The sequence below is a fragment of the Natrix helvetica genome, assembly GCF_964273705.1.
Source record: "Natrix helvetica genome assembly, chromosome: 2".
In the NCBI taxonomy this organism is placed as follows: domain Eukaryota; kingdom Metazoa; phylum Chordata; class Lepidosauria; order Squamata; family Natricidae; genus Natrix; species Natrix helvetica.
The window spans coordinates 140,164,705-140,187,637 of NC_138552.1; the positions used below are offsets into that span (position 1 = coordinate 140,164,705).

Below are 22,933 nucleotides of genomic sequence, written 5' to 3' on the forward strand. Positions count from 1 at the left end.
TATAGTTAAATATTTGTTCAGTTCAGGCTGAATTTTATGAATATTTAATTGTTCTTATATGTTGAGTAAGTTCCATGTGAAATAAGAATTTATCAATTATCTAATTTAGTGAGATCAAACAACTCTCTAATATTTTTATCCAGTTCCTCCAATTTGACAGAATGGTTGAGCAAGCTAGGAAATCTGCATCTTGTTTAAGGATTTTGGATTCGTTCAATTAAAATTTTATGTGAGAGCTTAATTCATGTATTGTTGTTGTTAATTCATATACTGCTGTTGCTGCTCTTCATGATCTGATAGATATTATTTCATAGGCGCACTTGTCAGAAACTGTGTTTATGGCTTCATTGAATTAGGTGACTCTGTTGCTTTTGCCATTATCTAATAGATATTAGACCTTAAATGCCTCTGCCTCCTATGCAATGTAGAACACATTAGCATTTTTACAGAGTTCTGATTCCATGCATTGTTAAAATCAAGATTGTAAAATCTTGACCATTACCTTACTAACATATGAGTTAAGTGCAACTATTCAGTACTTTGAGTATTGTTCAGCACTGCCTTTTTAACATATCGATTGATCTTTTTTTCCGTAATTACTTACAAACACCAAAATGTTTAGCTGCAACATCTTGCAATCTTTTAAACTGTGGTATATTCACATAAACCACTAATTAAACATAGCTGCCTAAAGATCCCATTGTTGGAATGTAGAAAAGCCTGCTATGAATCATTAATGTCTCCAGGTAGGGCTAAACAGACCGCAGGTGACATTTAATGGATTCATAGATCTGACTGCATCTTAATATTTGTTTTTTCATCAGTGAAATAAGTAAATCCAGCTATTTTGCTGTAGTTTCTGACTTTGTATATATACTTTCTCTCCTTGAAATACTGAGATAACCACATCCAGAGATATTGAAAGAGTTGTTTTAAAGTCTTTCCCAAGCCATCTCTATATCATTACATCTTCTGCACTTAGGGATTGTTATAATTGATAAATAATCAGGCGGCTTTATGAAACAATTCATTATATTCAGATTAGAATAATTTGAAACCAGTGACACATCCAGTTGGTGATCTGTATCAGTTGTGTTTTAATACTCAATCTGGTGTTTTCTGACAGTAGCAGAGAAAAATCATATTTGGAGTTTAGACTCTAAAAAACAACTATACAAATCTTGATGGAATTACTATTTTAAGGGTACAAAACTTAAGGAGTTAAATTCAGTATTAAAAAATATTAAAACACAATCTGGATTCTCATTTTGTCACAAAAGTCGAGTTTTGATTTAAAAAAGTGTTGGGAATAGTATTAAGAAGTGAAAGACTGCCCTTATGAGTTTGATATTGAACTTTCAAAGGCGTAAATTGGGGTATGACCCAAATTGAAAAATATGTAGAAATTGCTGACGACTTTTGCCTCAAAAAGCTTTTAAAATGAGCGTAGCTTGAACAAAACAAAACAAAATTAAACTAAAAGCTTCAGTAAATACACTAACACTATGTTGAATGCTTTGGGCTATGAATTTCTCATGTACTTTGCAGGACCCAGTAAAGTGGAAAATAACCTTGTTCTGTTCAGTCTTGACTATTAATGGTTCAACAATGTTTTAAAGCTGTTTTTGCAAAATTCTCAATCTCAGATTGTTGCATCATCCACATAAAGTAACCCATTAGATGTCTGTCTGTTATTGTTTGCTCTTTCAGGTATATGAAACTCCTGGCAGTTAATTGACTATGTTGTTCAAAACTTGGGATGTAAATATTCCCTATAGAGATCATGATTTCCTTTTGACTTTAATCTAAGTCCCCAAACAATCAGGACCAGAAGGGCGTGAGACTCAAGTAAATGTATGGTTATTGGTTAAGTAATGAAACCACCTTGTGCACCACTGTAGCATGCCTCACTGCCTATTTATCCACAGCAAAAGCAAGCTTAGTGATTAGTTTGACATTGCTTGGACAAGATTTGCAGTTATGTTTTGACTGAATAGAAAACCCTAGGAGTAAGCACTAAACTTTCAAAGGAAGCTGAGTGATCCACAGCTTTAATATTAATGAAATAGGTGTCTAATTAAGTTGGGGTGAAAATAAATTTCAAGAATAGTTTTCTTGATTTTGAGATGCCAGATTCTGTTTATTCAACAGGTTAATAAGATCCTCTCTGACTCTTCAGAGTAAATATCTTGTATAAATCTTACAAATCTAGTAATTATTGTCAGGAAGGTCAACCAATGAAAAAAACTATATTTCATTAACTTTTTAAAGGGGATGAATGTTTAACAAATTTAAATGATACAATATCATCTCAGCGCACTGCACTGTTGCAAAGTTACTATTAAGCTTTTAGGAGAGCAAGGCAATTTTGCTGCTGGTGGTAAAAGGAGCAAAACAACAATAAATAAACATGAATGCACTGTTTGATTCATGACATTTACATTCTGTGTGCAGGTTCCTAATCTCTAAAGGACCACAGCACATCTAATAAGTGAGAATTTCACAATTCATTAAAAAACCCCAAACCCTAAAGGATACATGCACTGTAGCACACTCAACCTTTTAAACTGGAATCATGTTTTTTAATTATTACTGGCTCCAGATAATTTTTGCGGATATTCAGTTCTGACTGCAGTTAGGTTTAAAGTCTTATCTCCAATTGATACTTTCAGTCCTGCAGGCTCAGTGCAAGACCAATCATCTTCCGTGGAAGGAACTGATATAGTTAGAACTCTCAATGAATTTCTATATAGAAACTCATGAATGTGTAGTCCGAGTTTTCCAGAGGTTTGGCAGCTGTAAAGCATCAAACCTAAAAGCCACCTGAAATGTTAAGAATATGTTCCACTGCTTAACAAATAGGGCATAAAGCAGACCTCTTATCTCAAACTATCTAAAAGGACATTGAACTATTTTTCTATAATACTATTTAAATGATCTAGGTTTAAAAAAATATGACATTTCTAGCATTCTCCGGGTACCCACCCAGCTGTAAAAGAACGAGTACACTTTGTTCTTTCCACCAAGCCATCTCTGAGATTTTATAACTGGATTAACAGAAGTTGCTGACATTCCTTTGGCTTTAATTCAAAACTCAATACCATTTAAGCTAATGGCTCTTTTCTTTTTAAATAAGGTACTGCATCCCTCTTTAATATTCTGTCTTCTGGAAGTGCTGGACTAATCTCCACGCTGGCTGGGAAACCACAGGAGTATGCACCTAAGGTCGGGACAGTGGAAGTTAGAATAAGGCAAGCCATCTAAACTAGCAGACTTTTAGCATCATGAAAAGGAGTACAGTGTTAATTTGTCATTCCTATGCTTTTATTGCCAGGTAAGGGGACAAGTGTTTGTGGGTTTTTCTGATTTGCTTCCAAAATGACTAGGATGACTTTGGATAGTCTCCAAAGTTTTGACAGTATTTGCTACCCCTCGCCTCAGATGGCCGAGTGTCTTGGTTAATTGTGTTGTGCTCAATGGCTGTTAATTTCTCTGCTAATTTTGTTGTGTTCCAACAGGCATTTAGCAGATTTAGTATTTACTCAGTTTTAGATACTCTCACTAAAAGTGCAAATTGAAAACAGATGAAAACTAGGACTTGGCTAAACAAGTACATAATTATTTCTAGCTTTGTTTTCCCAAGTGCGCTGAATCTTAATAAAGGAGGCCTAAAGTATGGCTTCACGTGGTTTTATAAAGAAAATCACTACAGGATGCAGCAGCCTTCTGCAGAAATTAATAGGACTTATAGTTTTGGAAGTCACCAGGAGTCAGGCGGCATATAAATGTAATACATAAAGAACTAATCTGTTTGAATACACGGAATAAGCTTAAACAAACATCTGGGATATAATTAAAGAATTATCATTAACAGGACAGACCAAACACAAACAAGCTGCTGCTTCTGAGTTGGAAGGATTAGATGGTGAGAATCTATAGAGATTCTCAGTCAACCAGGTCATGGTAGTCCCGAAGGATTTTTTTGTTTGAAGATGCTTTACTTCTCATCCAAGAAGCTAAAGAAGCTTCTTGGATGAGAAGTGAAACGTCTTCAAGGAAAAAATAAGAAAGTCCAGTTGCCTCTTGAAAAAGCACCTCTGGTGATTAGATGGGGATATCACTGTTGCCCAGGGGATGCCCAGTTGGGGGCTCATTTCATGTCCCCATTAAAACACAAATGTTACTATTTAATTAGTTATTGATTCATTTCAGCAAATTCTCTTGACCTACTTCTACCATGCCTGAACCAATATTAGATTTTGCTAGTATTTTTTGGCTTGTGATCTAAAAAGTGTGAACACTTTCACAAGATGCTGACACCAATATAATAAGAAAGTTAGACTTGAAACTTCAATAAACTTTCCATGTAGACGAGTAGGAAGCTCTCGTAAGTTTCAAAAGCAGCAAATATTTTTTTTAAAAAAATCACACCATCAATATTTAGAACTTGAAATTAATTTCAAGTTATTTTCTACCAGTGCCTATAAAGGGAAATATTTCAATCCGAAGCTACAATTTATAGGGACTATAACTGATAACTAAATACACAAAGACATACACATGTGTTGTATCTGTGTGTGCAGAGTTGTCTTATTGACCTACCTACAGATAGATAATAGTTATTCATATCTCTTATGATATAAATACTTCTTATGATATAACCATAGTTAAAATGTAACCACCCCCCCCCCAAAAAAAAATTGGAAGAACTGCAGTCATGACTGGTGATGTCTGGCATCTCTGTTCATGCACAATGCAATGCCCAAAGTAATTGAAGGAGAAATGGATACAGGAACATTCAAATTATATATGCCTGAAAGGATGCAAAAACCTGCCTGAAAGGAAGTGGAATGAAATTCCAGTCAATTTCCAATTCTGTTCACATAAATTTACAATATAAATCTGAGAAGACTGCAGTGTTGAAAATTGGCTAAGAAATTTATTAAATATATGATGTACAGCAAACACAAGTTCCCAAAACTATACACATAGTTTCAAAGGAGTCTTTCCCAACATTCTTCTCCGGAATTGTATTTCCTACACAAACATGTTGGCATTCAGCTGACATTTATTTGGGACACCGTGTTTGCTGTACAGCACTGTAACATAGAGTTCTAGCTCAAAACCAATGGCTGAAACAGTTCTAATGCCTGATATTCTCATTCACCATAAGAATGGTTTCCACCCATAATGCTCCAACATATAATATTCCATATTTGGAAGCTTGTGATAAAGCCTTTGATAAAGGCGGCAATTTTGAGCATATCAATGGGGATCTCTCCTCCATCCATTCACTGATTTTTCATTCTAAAATACATCTTTGTGTATTTCAGTGGTGGGTTCCGGATCCCGGTGCAACGGGGCCCAGTGTCCACCACATGAACGCGTGCAGCACGCACATATGCGCATGCGTCCTTATCTCCTGCGATGCTCTGCGACGCCTCCGCGATGCTCCAGCTGCTCGACGTAAGTGCCAAAGAGCTCAAATACTGGTAAGGAGCATGGGCGGGCAGGAGAGCCCTCTGGAGCATCATACCGGAATGGTACCTGGTGCTCCCGGCAGGCACCGGTACACCCATACTGGGGCGTACCGGTCATAACCCACCACTAATGTATTTGCTCTACAAGTTTTAAAAAAAACTATTTGGGTGTGATTACACACAACTGTGATACTTATTTCTTCCTAACTAAAAGCCCCATTTTAATAGAGAACTCATGCTTATCCTTGTTAAGCCATTTTGGGTTTTCACCTTTAAGTTTTACTCTATTTGCATCTCTTGCTGTTTGTATTTATATATGAGAGAATGGAGGAATCAGAAAAAGTCTTATGAAGGTTTGACTGTGGACGTTTTAGTTCTAACTACAGTAATGGAAAATACGATCTCTAACCATATGTATCCAGTCTCACTTATATATACAAGTATATCTGTCAGAAGATGTTATATAGTGCTAGTTCGAAGTCCCATTGTTCATCCATCTTTAGTTATAAAGAATTGTGAGTCTCTTCTCGTTAATTTTATCTTCACATTCATATTGATGACAACCGACTAAAACTCAACCCTTCCAAGACGGAGTGGCTGTGGCTTCCGGCCTCCCGGTTCAACCAGTTGCTTCCATCTCTGGCCATTGGGGGCGTGCAACTGGCCCCCATGGAACAGGTGCGCAATTTGGGCGTCCTCCTAGATGGCCGGCTGTCCATGGATGACCATGTAACAGCCGTGGCAAGGGGGGCGTTCCATCAGGTTCGCCTGATGCGCCAATTGCGCCCCTTATTGGACCGGGATGCCCTACGCACAGTCACCCATGCGCTAGTGACGTCTCGCCTGGACTACTGCAATGCTCTCTACATGGGGCTTCCCTTGAGATGCACTCGGAGACTGCAGTTGGTCCAGAACGCGGCCGCGCGGGTGATTATGGGGAGGACGAGATACTCCCCTGTAACACCTCTCCTGCGCGAGCTGCACTGGCTTCCTGTAGTCTATCGAGTGCGTTTCAAGGTTTTGATTATGATCTTTAAAGCGCTTCATGGCACAGGACCTAGTTACATGCAGGATCGCATCCTGCCCCAGACATCCCTACGACCAATCCGCTCACACAGAGAGGGACTTCTTCGGGTGCCGTCCGCCAAACAGTGTCGGGGGGCGACACCCAGGAGCAGAGCCTTCTCTGTGATGGGCCCAGCCCTATGGAATGACCTCCCCCGTGACATCAGGACTACTTCCGATCTCCGCTCCTTCCGTGTACAGTTGAAGACCCACCTCTTTCAACTATCTGGCCTGGCTCAACCGTAAATTTTTTCTTATTCCTCCTGACAGTTCTTTTAAATTTTTAAATTTTAAATTGTGTTTTTACAATTGGGGTATTTTAATGGTGACTTTTAATTGTCCAATGTGATGTAATTTGTTACCTCCTCCGTGCATGTTATGTCCTGTATATATGTAGGTTTATGTGTTTGTATATATGTTTTATGTTTTATACTCCATTGTACGCCGCCCCGAGTCCTGTCTGGAAAGGGAGCGGCTAATAAATTTAAATTTATTATTATTATTATATGAAAATGTTATTGTCCTGGAAGGACAATTTCTGAAAGGTTAGTCTGAAATGAAGGGTGGGTTAAGTACAAAGTGGATGCACCTATGCCAGTGATGGCGAACCTATGGCACGCGTGCCACAGGTGGCACGCGGAGCCATTTGTCAGGGCACGTGAGGCGCTGCCCTATCAGCCGGCCAGCACGCATGTGCGCGCTGGCCAGCTGAGTTCACCTTTTTAAAAGCCATTTTTCGCCCTCCCCAGGCTCCAGAGGTTTTATAGGAGCCTGGGGAGGGCGAAAAGGGCCTCCCCCGCCCTCCCAGAGGGCCTTCGGAGGCTTCAGGGACCATCCAGAGGCTTCCCTGAAGCCTTCGGAACGCTTAAAACAACCCTCCGAGCAAACCGGAAGTGACTTCTGGTTTGCTTGGAGGGTCGTTTTAAGCGTTCCGAAGGCTTCAGGGACCGTCCGGAGGCTTCCCTGACGCCTTCGGAGCGCTTAAAACGACCTTCCGAGCAAACCGGAAGTCACTTCCGATTTGCTCGGAAGATCCTTTTGAGCGATCCGAAGGCTTCAGGGAAGCCTCTGGACGGTCCCTGAAGCCTCCGGGGGAGCGGGGGAGGCTCTTTTCGCCCTCCCCAGGCTCCTATAAAGCCTCTGGAGCCTGGGGAGGGCGAAAAAAGCATGAAAAAATGGGGTGGTGTCGCGCGTTGTGCGCGCATACACACTGGGGGATCACGCATTGCATTATGGGTGCGGCATGCCCACACATGCCCCCCCTGTGCTCCCCCCACTTGTGGCACGCGAGCCAAAAAAGGTTCACCATCGCTGACCTATGCTATATACAGGGACATGGTCAGGACTGTCCTAACATATTTGTGTTCAGGGGAGCTGGGGTTTTCTTAATAGGCGAAATGTGATTAATAGCAAATAATGTTAACCAATGGAAAGTGGCAGGCGCTACATTGTCAGGTCCTGGCAATAATAGGGAAGAATTTTGCAAGTTACAAAAAGAAGTCCCAGAAGTATCATCCAGATGCATTCATTGAATTGCTTAATTCAAGCATTTCATCTCATCTTCTGTTAAATTGTTTAAAGGAGGCTCACAAAAGTTGAAGATGCTAAAATTGCAAGAAAAACCATTAGGAGGTTATCAGTGATTTGTCTTAAAGTATTCTGCAATTATTACTGAATTCAGACCTGATTTTCTCCAGAAACAGATGGTATCTGACAACCTGAGTAGCAAGGAAGAGATTTTGCAATTAAATTAGTAATACTGCAAGGCTAGTCAATTGCAGGATTTTTTATCAATGGAGCCAAAGACTTTCCCTGCAGAATATATATCTCATCTTGGCAAGAGGCATATGATGTAACCTTCACTAGTAAGTGATAATGAGCAGGCAGGAATATAGAATCCAAGAGCAACTAAAGCTAGCTATAATTTGGTTTATGGAAGGGGAAAAGTATGATACTAGCTCAACTCTTTCTGAATAATTGATAAGGCAGTTTGTTCAGCTATACAACAATAGTATAGTGTCACCACAATTATTTAAAAACAAACAAAAAAACCAAGCTTTAATGAAAGGACATTTTTCTGTTTCTCAGAAAAAGAAGATACAGCAAAAATGCAACCCTGGAATAAAATATAGCCACTACTGTGTTAGTGACAATGTTTAAAAGCTCAATTTGAAAGCCAACACAATGTTTTGCAATCCCCATTTTTTTTCTCTTTTCGTACAATCCAGGTTCAGAGTCTGTTCTGGAAAATACAGTGAGGTGGAAATCAGGATCCAGATTAATTTGCTGATGACTGTAGAAATATGACCATTATTGCATTCTTCTGGGTTCCCCCAATCTTTCTATGTTGATTTGCTAATACTGTAAAAATACAATGAATTTATGAAGGAAACACATTCTAAAATAATCCATGTAATGGTAAATAAACCGTTATCATGCAATGTTACAATCAGATGGAGGGAGAAAATTGCAAAGATGGAAATTTAGACAAAGACACTATGGCAGGCCTGACCCACTATTTGGTCAAGGAGGGGAAATATCAAGTAGAAAGAATTCAGGATTTTTTTAAAAGTTAAAATTCTCTCTCTTTTTTATAAAATCATGCTAAAAAGGTGTGACTTCAATATTTGATTCACCTTTTTCAATTCCACAAGCATCAGATGTCCCAAACGTCAACGTCCAAAGGTTTAAATGTCTATTATACAACACAATCTTCGTTAGTATGAAAACTTGGCAATTTAAAAATAATATTGGTTATTGCAGCCTGGAGGAAGAGTTAGTAGTATCCCTTCTTTAAAGTATTAACTTAGTAAGTTGTGTTTTGTGATCAACACTGTTTTTCAGTTGTTTGAGTTTGATTTTAAAATGCTCCATGACAGAGCATCTCTCTTCAGCCAAAATGTGCAAATAATGAGATCTGGAATTGTGCAGATCAGCTTATGTGTAAGAAATGAATCTGAGTCTTTTGTTTGAAAAAAATACATTCAGAGTAAGTGGAAAGAATGGCTACTGGCTCTGTGACAGGAGAGTCAAATCTTCATAAACCTGAAAGAGAGGGGAGGAAAAAAAAGCGACACAAATGCGTCCTACAAAAGAACAGACCAGATCACAGCTGGAAGGAAGGCAAACCTTTTAATCAGGTCCTTGAAATACAAGCTGCAGGAAGCTAGAACATTTTGGTGGACTTCAAACTCTTTGCCTTCAACAATAATTTTCAGGTCTGTAAACTCTTTCGCTCTGCGTTGCTGGTTCAACTCCTTCAACATTTCTGCAGAACAGAGAAGACAGACAGTGCCAGGTTTCCCATTAAGAGATTTTTTTTTCAAAAATGTATTATTTAAAAGTAAAAATTAAAAACAAGAAGAGTAGAGAAATAGGAAATGTTTGATGGTTTTGTTGGCAAGACTGGTTCAACGTTGGATAGTCAAAGAAATCACAAACATCATACTATATAAATAAATATATGCATATAAAAGTCAGAAACAATATGTTTAGGCAACAAATCCTACATTTTGAAGAGAAAAATAAGTTTTCCTGCATCAGTCAAAATTGGAAATGCAACAACCCATCATCATAGAACAGTTAACAATACATTTTGAAACAGAATGCAAGAACTTGCTTGACTTCTAAATATACTGGAATTAATACTGAATAAACTGACATTTATGAAGCAATATGAAAAAGTGCAACATTTGCAAAAATCCTTAACTTAGTATGTTGTAAGTTCTTGTAAACCAGGAAGTTTTTGCTAACAACAGGTCTATCAATGACAATTTGAAAATTATAAAAGCAGCAGGAAAACTTTCTGACATATTTCATGTTTAATTAAAAAAAAAAAGAGATAATTAAAGGCAGTCTTACTATTTCTTCCATTTCTTCCAATCTGAATTTTCATTGTATTCAGTTTTTAGAGGAGCTTTTACAATTGAGTTTCTGGTACCAATTAATTTCAACCCAAGGCAATACAGGATGACTTTGGAGAACATTTCCCTCCTGCAATAATTCACTTACCATGCATAAAGCGGGGAGAGCAAATCAGCAACATGCCTTAATCCACTTAAAGTAGATTGGGAAACAAGAGATTATTTTCTAAACTAAAGTACCAGAATGGCTATAAAGCAGATGGAACACACATATTTTGGTAAACAGGCAAAGTTTGAAATTACTAATTAAGCTGTGCTGATATTCCATCTGTGGCATTACATTTGCAATAGGTCAAGAACTTCATTTTCTTCAGCCTCACAGCTACAATACTGTACTTCTTGAAGCTTAAATCCATTTGCACTAATAGGAATAAAAGATGACCTTTAAGTGTGTCTGGCCCTCACATACTAAACATGCTTCCTAATAATGGTCACTCCCCAAACGTACCTTGTCAAACTAATTCATTGTGGAAAAAATAGCAGCAATTAGAAATAGCACCAACCGTAGTTTGCAAATACTGACATTATATATTGATAATGTGCAATTATACTCAGAACTAAGCAACAAAGATATAAAAACACCCTGCATACATTTTACTTAAAAAAAAAAATAGAATTACAACAAAGTCTGAAAAGCTAATTAGTCTGTGCAGAAAAGGGTCAGAATTCTCCAGACAGCTAGGTAATCATTAGAGGGGCATAAAAGTCAACAGCAGGCTGCATCAAATCTGCTGTAGAGGAAGGTACATTACTGCCTGGGGTCCTTCAAGAAGTCACTTGAACAGGATCCAACTGAGCAAAAATGCAGTAGCATAATTCAGAAACATCCATGCTTTAAAGTGGGTCAGACAGAATCAAGGTTTGCAAACTACGAAAACCAAGGATGCCGTCCTTAACAAAATGTACAAATTTCATCTACAACTTCCTAAAATAAGGCACATGAACTGGTGCATGCAAAGGATTAGAGTAGATCATGACGGGCATCTTTCAGAAGTAGAGTTTACCGACACACCCAGCAAATGAGACTTTGCAAAACTGATAAGGGGAGTCAGAATGATTTTTTACAGCACAAAAGCAAACCAAGATTGTGAGTGTTTCAAAGGAATGTGTGTGGGTATGCAAGAGTGATTTGTAAGTGTGGGGCTCTGAAGAACATGGCTCACTCCAAAACAGAATAGAGTAATAAGACAGGATAAAGAAATACAGACATTTCTGATTGTCTCCCTCCCTTCCCCACCTCGCTCACACACACACACACACACACACACACACACACACACACAAAATCATGTGATCAACATTCAGATGCTTGGCAACTGGTTCATATTTATGACCTTTGCTGTGTCCCAGGGTCATGTGATCCCTTTTGCTCTGGCAAGCAAAGTCAATGGGGAAGCTAGTTTCACTTAACAACTAAGTTACTAACCTATCAATAGCAGTGATTTACTTAACAACTATGGCAAGGAAAGTTGTAAAATGGGACAAAATTCACTTAACAAATGTCTTGCTAAACAATAGAAATTTTGGGCTCAATTGTGGTCGTACGTCGAGGAGTACCTGCACTGACCAAAGAGAACACAGCACAAAAAGCAGAAAAAAGAGAATTAATTAATGAATACTTTCACCAAACTTTCTCTTCCACAAACAGCTCTTGGTCTCTTTTATGCACACATTCTGAGTAATTATTTGTGGAAAGGAAGATTCAGGAAGTGAAACCCCAGTATGTTTGTATTTGTGTATATGTGCGTATACAAACACACATCAGTTTCAACCGGGACGGCCATACCGGATGGTGAAATTTAGTGTGCCTTCCCGTACCCGTTGGTCAGGAGGCCCCATACTGGAACACTCCCTCCCCTCGTTCGTTCTTTCACTCACCTTCCCCATCCTCACCATGCTGCCAAAAAGTTCTCAGAAGAAGAACCAGAAGAAGAAAGAACTGGTGAGTGGCTGGAGTGGGGGTGTGTGGGGAGGATGTTGGGGAAGAGGGAAGAGGCAGAGGGGCTGCTAGAAGAGTGTGTGCATGTGCAACGTAAAAACGTCTGAGTGAATCCAGGAAGAGGGAAAAGGCAGAGGGGCTGGAAGTGTGTGCATGTGCACAGGCTGTGAGTTTTAAAGATGTCTGAGTGAATCCAGGAAGAGGGAAGAGGCAGAGGGGCTGGAAGAGTGTGCATGTGCACAGGCTGTGAGTTTTAAAGATGTCTGAGTGAATCCAGGAAGAGGGAAGAGGCAGAGGGGCTGGAAGAGTGTGCGTGTGCACAGGCTGTGAGTTTTTAAAACTGAGTGAATCCAGGAAGAGGGAAGGGGCAGAGGGGCTGGAAGTGTGTATGTAAGGTGGTCAATAATGTTGAAGACTGGCAAGGACAGCCAAATTTCCTCTGTAAGTAGCTGTTTTATTGTTTTGTGTATTTATTTTATTCTTATTTAAGTAGTAAGTGCACAAAATAATAAATTTCCTTTTTTATATCTTCTTTTTGTAGGTCATTCTTTGGGGCAAAGTGTTCAGTGACATTGACTTGGCCACTCTCACCCAGTCACATGATCACCAAGCCATAACACAGGCCACACCTACAGGATAGGTTCTAAAAAATTTTGAAACCCACCACTGACACACATGCATGTCTGTGTATACATACATAATGTGAATGTGTGTTCAGACATACATATACATATATAGTATATAGCATTGCTGTATTGGGGATGGAAGTACTCAGGCAAAGTTCCCAATAGTTGGAAGCAATTATTGGAAATTTGACAAAACACCTCCCATTTCAAAGGTATTTGGGAGGAAAAAAATGGTTGACAAAACTGAAAGGTGTATGAAAACTCCATTTATAACTGTTGTTTACCAAAACCAGATGGCATTCACAGTATTGCAACCTCCCTGCCACTTCAATTGCTGGTTGTGTTTAAATGCACAACTTCTCTCAAGCATGAGCTGAGAGAAGGGGAAAGCTGACATCATTACCTTTAACCAGATTATAATTGGAACGTTCCAGAAAAACCAAAAGGAAGAACAAGTAACTTGAAATCAGAAGAAAAATCTGATTAACCTGGTACTTGGGTAGACATACTATTTTAATCTTTATTTTCGGTGTGGTGTTGCATGCATTGTTTTCTCTGCATACTTTGAGGATTTTGCATTTTCTGGCAGTTTCAACCCAACCATTAAGGAATCTGTGATATTGTTTTCTTCCTTATTGGTGTTAGATCACCATCATTTTTTGATCTGCTGGAGTTTTAAGGATATTGGAGCCTTTTCTTGCAGATGCGGGATCCCTGGTAATTTATGTCTTCTAGCACTGATTACCTGAATTCCAATATCTAAAGCTATAAAGGGTTTCTCTACAATTTTAACTTTTATTTTTAATGGTGCTGAGTTTTCTCTCCCCCCCCCCATACTTTGTGAAATTTATTATTTATTTAGAGGCTGACACCTTTATTCATAGGTTTTGGTGCTACTTGACCAGGAGGTGATATAAAATTGCTATACAGATTGTTTCAAGGTTTTATATGTCACAAGCATGCTCAATCCACAGCTCATTCCACAAACCTTTACTTGGTCTTCAAATAAATGAAGACACAAATTAAATATAACAATTATTGTACTGTATTTCTTTTACTTAGAATTTTCAGAAATGATGCAGTGTTTTTTGGGGGGGAGGGGGGTTATTTCTCTTCCACAATGGAGGGGAAAGAGGAAGAGTGCCTGAGTAGGTCTTCCTAGGTGATGGCAATGACAACTAGGGGTAGGAGATGGAGCCAGGCCGCAAGTCCCAGGGGTTTTCAAGGAAAGGTGGATTGAACGTCTATTATTCTACACTATGGACTCTGTTGTGCCTATATTAAACCTTTTAAGTATAAAGACCAATATTAGCTGTAGTAATCATAAGCAATAACACCAGTAATGGTTTCCTCTTATCTTCGCTACTGGTTCGGAACTGGGAGCACATGCTTCACTAATGCACCTTTCACTCACATGTGGTGCTTCTGTGCATGGCTTCCGTGGTAACATCTGGGCGGGGCATTTCGTTGCCACCGGTTCACCCGAACTGGCAGAATATCACCTCTGAATAACACTAAGCTTTAGATCTTAAGGATACTAATGATTTCAAAAATTAAATGTATGAATACTTATCAGAGTTGCCAACTGCCATACTGTGAAGTGCTGAGCAGATTGCATTCAGCAAGTGAACTAGAAATTAAATAGAATGTGTCGCTATCATTTTGACTAAGATAGAACTACATACTGAGAAGCATATGTGGCATTCTCAACCTACAGCTACTATAAATGGAGAAAACTTTCTTCTCTTTTTCTAGTTTTCACCCATCAAATATGGACTTCAGAAAATAAAAGGAAGCAGATAAGTAGAAGAATAGCACTAATATGAAAATAATGTTGTGCCTACTACATTCTCATCAGATTGCGGAAGCTGGGAATTAATATTTACTGTTGAATGTTTCATTCTGCTAGTAGCCACAATGTTAATTCAGATGTCACTAATACTCCAACTGAGATGACCTTTTGGCTGCCTTCAAAAAGACAAAGTAACGTCTAATGCAGCATATCCACAAATACAGGATATCTGTATATCCTTTGGGATGGCAAGTATTTTGGTTATGTTTCTGGGCACCTCTGACCCCCAAATTATTGGAAGAAGCAGATCTGAACATAGGACATCAGATATTATGTACTGTATAGCATGCAAATCATTGTACATGACTACAACTGACTTCAAACTAAGCACAAATCATACTAATATCGAAAGTACTACCTGGAAACATCAAGTCTATCAGCCTGCTCACAATCTCCTTCCTCATTTGTAGGAATACAAGTCAATGTCAACACTAAAAATAAATATTTGCTGAATAAAAATATTGCAGGATCTTGTAACTACTGGTAATGTATGCCAAAGAATCTTACTGTGTATAACTACAAGAAGCAGTTGTGTAAAATTATTGGAAAAATTCAAAAACTAATGCCAATATTACAAAAACTAAGCAGCAGTTCAGGTCTAGGTCAAAGAAGCCATTCCAGAATCTATTAACTAGAACTTTCACACTAGAACAGGATGAAACATTTCTTGAAAGGTGTCAAATGGTACATGGGGGAAAGAGAGGTGGAAGAGTTCCCTCTTCTCTACAGGGAAGATTATCTCAGAGGCTTCACTGCTACTTTTTGAGGAAAGAGTGAATGTGCCTCCACAATTATATTAAGCACAAATTGTTCAAGGTTTTATGTTGCATGCCCAATCCACGCCCATTCTTCAAACCTTCACTTGGCCTTCAAACAGATCAAGACACAAATTAAATTTGGCTTAATACAATAAACCCAGCTCACTCTTTCATATTAAAAATGGCAAGGTTGTGGCACCTTAAACTATATTCAAACCACAGACTTTACAGAAAGTTATTCTGTCTGCCACTTACCAAAAAGAGGTAATAAAAGAAATATTAAGATAGTTTTCTAGGACAAACCCAGGTAGAACATATCCTAGCAACATCGGAGAGAATGTTTGTTCAGATTTCTTTTTAACATTAATTTCCAAATCTTCACAGCTCATATTATATATCTTCAGCCTAAGAGGCTGTGAACTATCACCAGGACCATAAGGAAAACCCGCTTAATGAAAGCAAGTAATTAGTTTGCCCAGCACTCAGCTCCCATTTTAGCCATTCAACTCTCACTGGGAACCTCACCAGCAGAACATATGTACAGATTAGGTCTCCAGTTCAATTTCAAATCCTTATAGATCTCAATATTGAAATTTATGCAGAGTCATCATGATTAGTACTCAACATTAGAAGTTTCAAGGAGCAGTATCATGGCTATTTTTCATAGCAAATTTTAATAAACATGGAATCAAGAATCTACTGTATTTTCGGAGTATAAGACACACCGAGTATAAGACGTACCAAAGTTTTGAAGAGGCATTTTTTTTAAAAAAGTAGATAGGTAGAGAGAGGGATAGAGAGGGAGAGAAAGAGAGAGAAATACAGTAAGTAGGTAGGGAGAGAGAATAGTTAGGTAGGTTGGTAGGTAGAGGGATAGAGAGAGAGAAATAGAGAGAGAGAGAGAAATACAGTAGGGAGGGAGAGAGAGAAAGAGAGAGTAGGTAGGTAGGTAGGTAGATGTTTCCAGGTGTATTTATCCATGTGCTGGAGAAAGAAATAGCTGACAATCTGCAGCACCTAAGACTTTGTTTCTGCTGGCACAGCACTTGATCAATGTAATTCTCATCAATCAGTTAAAGAGCTTAAAGGGGAAAAAAAGTTTTTGCACTCTGCAAACATCTCCAAAACAGCCCATTTTTCGCGAAAACGGGCCAGTATTTTTTAAAAAAGGCATGAATAGCTTGGGGGGGGGGTGTTGGAGAGTGCTCCTGGGAGGGGTGGGGGCAAAAACGAGCAAAAACAGCCTGTTTTTCGTGAAAATGGGCCCGTTTATCATCCAAAAAATTGCATGCATAGCCTTATATGGAGGCTTATAGAGTGCTGCTGGGGGCTGGGGGGGGGATTTTTTTGCTCATTTCTGCACTCCCCACCCCCAGGAGCTCTCTGAAAACCTCCATAAGAGTATGCACGGCCATTTTGGTGAAGGGGCGGGGCTTCAGGAGGCAAACAATACTGTATTTTGTGTATAAGATGCACCCAGATTTTCAGCCTCTTTTTTGAGAAAAAAAGGTGTGTCTTATACTCCGAAAAATACAGGTAATTCACTTCAATCAACCAAATGTTTTGATTCAGTCAGGCCTTCAAAGCTATATGAAAATATATTTTGCTTTAATATCAAATCAATTGATTTTGCTCATTAATTCATAAGGATGCTGCTCTTATGTCTTGAATTGTGAGAAAGTGCCACCCTCTCCACATTTAAATAAAATCTGGCAAAACAGTTTAAAACTATAGTATGTTACAAGGCTGTAATTCACAGTGACTGAGGAAAATCGTAGGTGAGATACAATTTCAAAGCAGAAACAAAAGGGCCACCTGGTGTGAAAAAATAATAAGCCTCAATGTCAGACGAACCTCTTTGTGAAAATTATTCCACCAAAGGGTGGCATGGCTGAGAAGTCTCTTTCCAAACCTGATACATACTCTTTTGCATTCCAATGGTAGAATAGAATTAATACATTTGATGAGGATCACTGGGAGACATCAGCCTTCCAAGAAGTTTATGTAACGACTCATATAAAGCCTTATGGAGAGAAGGATATTCTGAACTGAGTGTAGAAATAGAATACTAATGTAGTTCAACAACCACAAAGAACTGGCATATAATTAATGAAATTAGTTCTAGTCAATAACCTACCCACCATAAATGGACAAGTTTGGTCATACATAACATATTATTTTATTATAAATAGGGTGGTGCCCTTTCATGGAAAACTATGGACATTTGCTAAAGAAGGAGAACTAAGTGCAATAGAAGGAAATTCCTTCAATAAATGTCACATCCAAAATCAAGGCTAAATTCTAATCAAACAAATTTGAATCTTTTAAGGAGTGAAATTCTGTCTAAAACAGAGTATTAACCTGACTTCAAGAGACAACCTTTTTACCAGCAACACTTCTATTTTGTGTGAATAAATTAAATGTTCATTGGATTTCGTTCAATTTCTTAATGATATTCAGTGGTCATTTCACACTTTTAGGACCTTACCAGAATTTAATAAAATAAAATAAAACCACTTTGGGTTATTGCCAACATATCAATACCATCTGTCTTCAGATCTTCACATGATCTCAAATGATCTGCGTAGATCTGCTGTATTGTAAATATACAAATTAAAAAAGAAAAAAGAAAAGCAGAACACCATCAAGTCATAGCTAAATAGGGCAATAGATGAATTGCCATCAGCTTGTTTATTTATATTTCCTTTCCTGCAGCAAGGAAACTTGTTTTACAGACAACTAAACACGAGATGGCATAATTCCAACAGAAGCTGAAAAACAGAGGCCTGATTTTATTCAGTCTTAGGAGAAATTCATAAGCTTTAAAGCCATTAACAAGCCATGTAAATTTCAGAAGTAGAGACGCAAGAGAATCATTGTAATATTGCAAATATGCTACCTTTAGTACCTTTTTAAATCTATGCTTTACATAATTAAAACTAAGAAAACACTGGGACCCATACACATATTTTTGGAAATAATTTAGTTTAAATTAAATGAATGGAGGCCTGTCCCCAATCATAGCTGCTAGATTCAGAGTAAGAGGGAGCTCTCCCTAAAAAACTATTTTAAAGTCTAGTTGGATGTGAAGCTCAAAAAAATTTCATATATTCTTGGAATGGAACAGAGAGGTAATCTATACATGCAGGGTCTCTAGGAAATAAGGTCTCTAATTGCCTTTCAAATATTCACAAAAATCCCTTCCATTCTTTTTATAGTAATTTTATTAAAAATTAGTTAAAAAGACTAAAACTAATATTAACTGAAAAAGACAAAATAGAAAGTACAGAAAATAACTAGGTTGAAAAACAAAACAAAAAACAAAAAAAGAAGATAGCAAGCAAAAAAATTTAAACAAATGACTTCCCCTTTCGTCACAAGTTTAAGCAGTTTTACTAACATATCACCTTCTCCTTAAAAAATACAGTCAAAGTGTACTTCTTCCCATTCCTCATCTTATCTATAAATAAATCCTCAATACATCATTGTTCAACAAAAGTGCATTAAGGGTTACCAAAGATGCCAATGTATCTATTTTAACCTTGATCAAATAAACCACCTTTGTATTCCTTTTACTTTTAATAATCTTGATCTTTTCTCCCTTCAAATAATATCCTAGAACTTGATTTCATTTTTTTCTTTGTCTATTCTCATAAAATTCTTCAAAAGTCTAACAAGCCTCTTTTGTATATCGAACACAGGAAAGTTATCCATGTCACTCTTCATCTGTTATTAATACACCTTTTTATCAAAGCATCAGCTATATCAGTGATGGCGAACCTATGGCACGCGTGCCACAGGTGGCACGCGGAGCCAATTGTCAGGGCACGCGAGACGCTACCTTGTCAGCTGGCCAGCGCGCATGTGCGCGTTGGCCAGCTGAGTTCACTTTTTTTAAAAGCCATTTTTCGCCCTCCCCAGGCTCCAGAGGCTTTATAGGAGCCTGGGGAGGGCAAAAAGAGCCTCCCCCGCCGCCCTGAAGGCCCTCCAGAGGCTTCATGAACTTCCCTGAAGCCTCTGGAGCGCAAAAACCCGGCCCTACGGGCAAACCGGAAGTTCAGGAACAGACTTCCGGTTTGCTCGGAAGGTCGTTTTGACTGCTCTGGAGGCTTCAGGGAAGCATCCTGAAGGTCCCTCAAGCCTCCAGAGGGCTTCCGGGGGGGGTGAGGGAGGCTGTTTTCACCCTCCCCGGGCTCCTATAAAGCCTCTGGAGCCTGGGGAGAGCAAAAAAAGCATGAAAAATGGCAGGGGGTGTCACACCTGTAGTGTGCGCATGCACACTGGGGGGGGCGTGCATTGCATTATGGGTGTGGCACGCCCACACACTACCCCTCCACGCTCGCCCCACTTATGGCAAGCGAGCCAAAAAAGGTTCGCCATCGCTGAGCTATATATTCAGCATAGCATCTCAATCCATATCATTCTTGCAGCCTGTCACTTTCAAATCTACTTTCAGATTAGCCACAGTCCCATCCAGCAAAACTTGTTCCTCTTCCAGAACAACTTTAAACACACTTTCTATCTACTGAGGCAGACACTCCTGAAATTAATATTCCTTTGACTCCCAAAGCTCTAAACCCACTTGAGACTCACAAGGAGCAACTGTCTGGATAGCAATCTCAAGTCCTCTCCTTCTCTGGAGAAAAATTATGAAGAAAAATAGCTACTTGCTGGCTATTCATTCCGCCATAGTAGTCAGCTCTGTTTTTAGTGGCACCGTTTTGAGCTTGCTATGTCTTCCCTGCAAGTCCCTTGAAAAATCCTTTCCACTCTTTAATATATTTTCTTTATAACTCTTTGTAACTCTCTTCCTCTATGAAGGGTTGCTGAGGAGGAAGAAGAGGAGGCGGCAGAGGAAGAGAATGGGATGAGAATCTCAGTCCATTGGAATGCGCCCCACAGAATGCAATGAAATAAAGAGGAATGGCAACTATGTACATTAAATGAAAGTAATTTTAGTCAGGCACACTAGTAAGGAAGAATTTTCTCTTCTTTAACCAATGCCTTCACTGTTCGGTACAGATACATCTTAATTTCATTTTCTAAAGGGCTTCATTTCCCCAAAATATTCATGAAAACACCTATTAAGTATCACCTTGGGGGAAAAAAATCTATGTATCCGTAGAGTAAGACATGCCTTAAGAATCGACTACATTTAAAAAACTTCACTGCAGCATATGCTAATAATGTATTTATGTAGAAATGCACAAAACAGGGACTCATTATAATGAATAGTGATGAAATGAATGGCTCCATTTTATTTCGGATAGCATCTAGAATAATTTATTTCTTGGTTGCTTGAAAATAGTACAAATGCTGTAAGGGCTCAAAGCAAATCCTATTCCCCCGGCCTGATATAAAGAATGTCCTCACTGCCAAAAAAACAGTGCCTAGGGACCTTATTCTCAACTTTGGGCAGTCCCCAAAGAAGTAACCAATAGCCCTATTTTGTATAATTTACCGAACCAAGGTGGGGGGGGGGGGGGAGATTACTTCACCAAATATTGTTGCAGAGACTGAAGTCTTGGGGACTGCCATACATACTGACTGTATGGTCGAAGAATGCTTGGAAACAGTGACGTGCAGTCAGGTGAGGCAAGTGAGGCACAGCCTCACCACTCTCATCATGAAAAAAAAAAGTAAAAGGAAAAAGCTGAGCTAGTTACTGCCTCACTGTGGATGACTCTGCTTAACTGTTAAAAAAAAGCTGGAAAAGGTATGTGTGGGTTGGAGGGAGGGGGAGGAATTCAAACTTCATCCTCCTGGTGCTGTGCAGGGCTTTGGGCAAAGGCTGGAGGGAAGGACCCTGGCTCGCTTGTGCTCTCCCTCCCCAAGAGTAGTTTGATTGCAGGCAGAGCCACGTTGTGGGGCCAGTGTGTGTGCTACAGCATGGCTCTTTGCCTGGCTTCCTGCCTCCTCCTGTGGTCTCCTCACTGGTGCTCTCCCTCCTCAAGTGTAGTGACTTCCTCCCCAGGCCCCCATTCATTTCTCTCTCTCACACACACAGCTGGATAAAACTATATAAAAATCTAGCCCAGCTTCACTGATTACAAGTTTGAAAAGGCAACATGGCTCCGCCTGCAATCAAACTACACTTGGGGAGGGAGAGCACAAGCGAGCACTGAGGAGACCACAGGAGGAGGCAGGAAGCCAGGCAAAGAGCCATGCTGTAGTACACACACTTCCCCCCAACCTCTTTCTTTTGGAAGGCTCAGATCGGCTCCCCTCCGGCTTCTCTGCCTCTCCTCTCACCCCAGCCTGCCAGCAGGAGGTGGTGGGTGGGCTTTATTGTGTTCCAGGCATTTCCCACCCAGACAGCAGGCTGCATTTGCAATGGTGGAGGTGTTTGGGAAAGGCAGCAGGGGAATGGGGGGGATGGCAGAGGAGCTGCTTTCAAGCCACTGGAAAAGATATCCAATCCAACTTTTGTGTGTGTGGGGGTTTGTTTGAGAGTGAGTGAGAGAGGGAAGGGGTAGGAGAGATAGTCCAATCCAACTTCTGTGTGTGTGTGTGTGTGTGTGTGTGTGTGTGTATGAGAGAGGGGGAGGAAGGGAGAGAGGGAGGAAGGAGGGGAAGGAGAAGAAAAAGAAAAAGAAAGAAGGAGCAAAGGAGAAAAACAAATGCTGTCGCTTTAAATTGGAACTGAGCATGCCTGGCTGTGGAATTCTGGGAGTTGAAGTCCACAAGTCTAAAAATATTTGAAACCCAGCACTGTGTCAGTGCCTCACCAGTCATAAACCTCACCGCACGTCACTGCTTGGAAAAACGAGGAATTACTTCATTGCTAAGAGTGAAAATGAATGCAGAAAGCTGCTCTTTATTGATGGAATGATTTTTCAGGTAATGCTGTGTGAGAATATGTGTTCAAATCAGTAGTATACATTCATTGTCTTCTAGGACATTTCACCAGTTTCATTCTAATAATGACAGAATCATCTATCTTATAAGTATAATCTTTATTGTCATTGTACTTACAAAATTGGTTGTATCATATTCCTCCCAATAATTTTTTTAAACCAATTTTTTTATTGTTTTTACAAAAAATTCTAGGAAAGGGGATGATGGGTGAAATTACAAATTTTGACAGCTACATTATGCAGGAAATGGCACTCCCCCCAATTCTAATAACTTTCACTTATTAATACATTATATAGTTACTACTTAGCAATATTTTGACAGCATATTTTTACCTTATATCTTCAAGTAATTTCAATCTATTTTACATCAAACAGAAAAAATTCCCTGTATTAGCAATTGCATTATTTTTTTAATTCACTTTTGTGATCTAAG

The 22,933-nt window shown here is 39.1% G+C and overlaps 1 protein-coding gene across 3 annotated transcripts in view; it reads right to left on the reverse strand.

Annotated features, from left to right (window-relative positions):
- KLHL29 (kelch like family member 29) overlaps nt 1–22,933 on the reverse strand; it is a 495,400-nt gene that overhangs the window by 100,166 nt on the left and 372,301 nt on the right. For all 3 annotated transcript variants that reach the window (XM_081940648.1, XM_081940649.1, XM_081940650.1), the window contains one exon: nt 9,675–9,813. In XM_081940648.1, the coding sequence (XP_081796774.1) occupies nt 9,675–9,813 (139 nt within the window). The remainder of the gene's footprint in view (nt 1–9,674; nt 9,814–22,933) is intronic.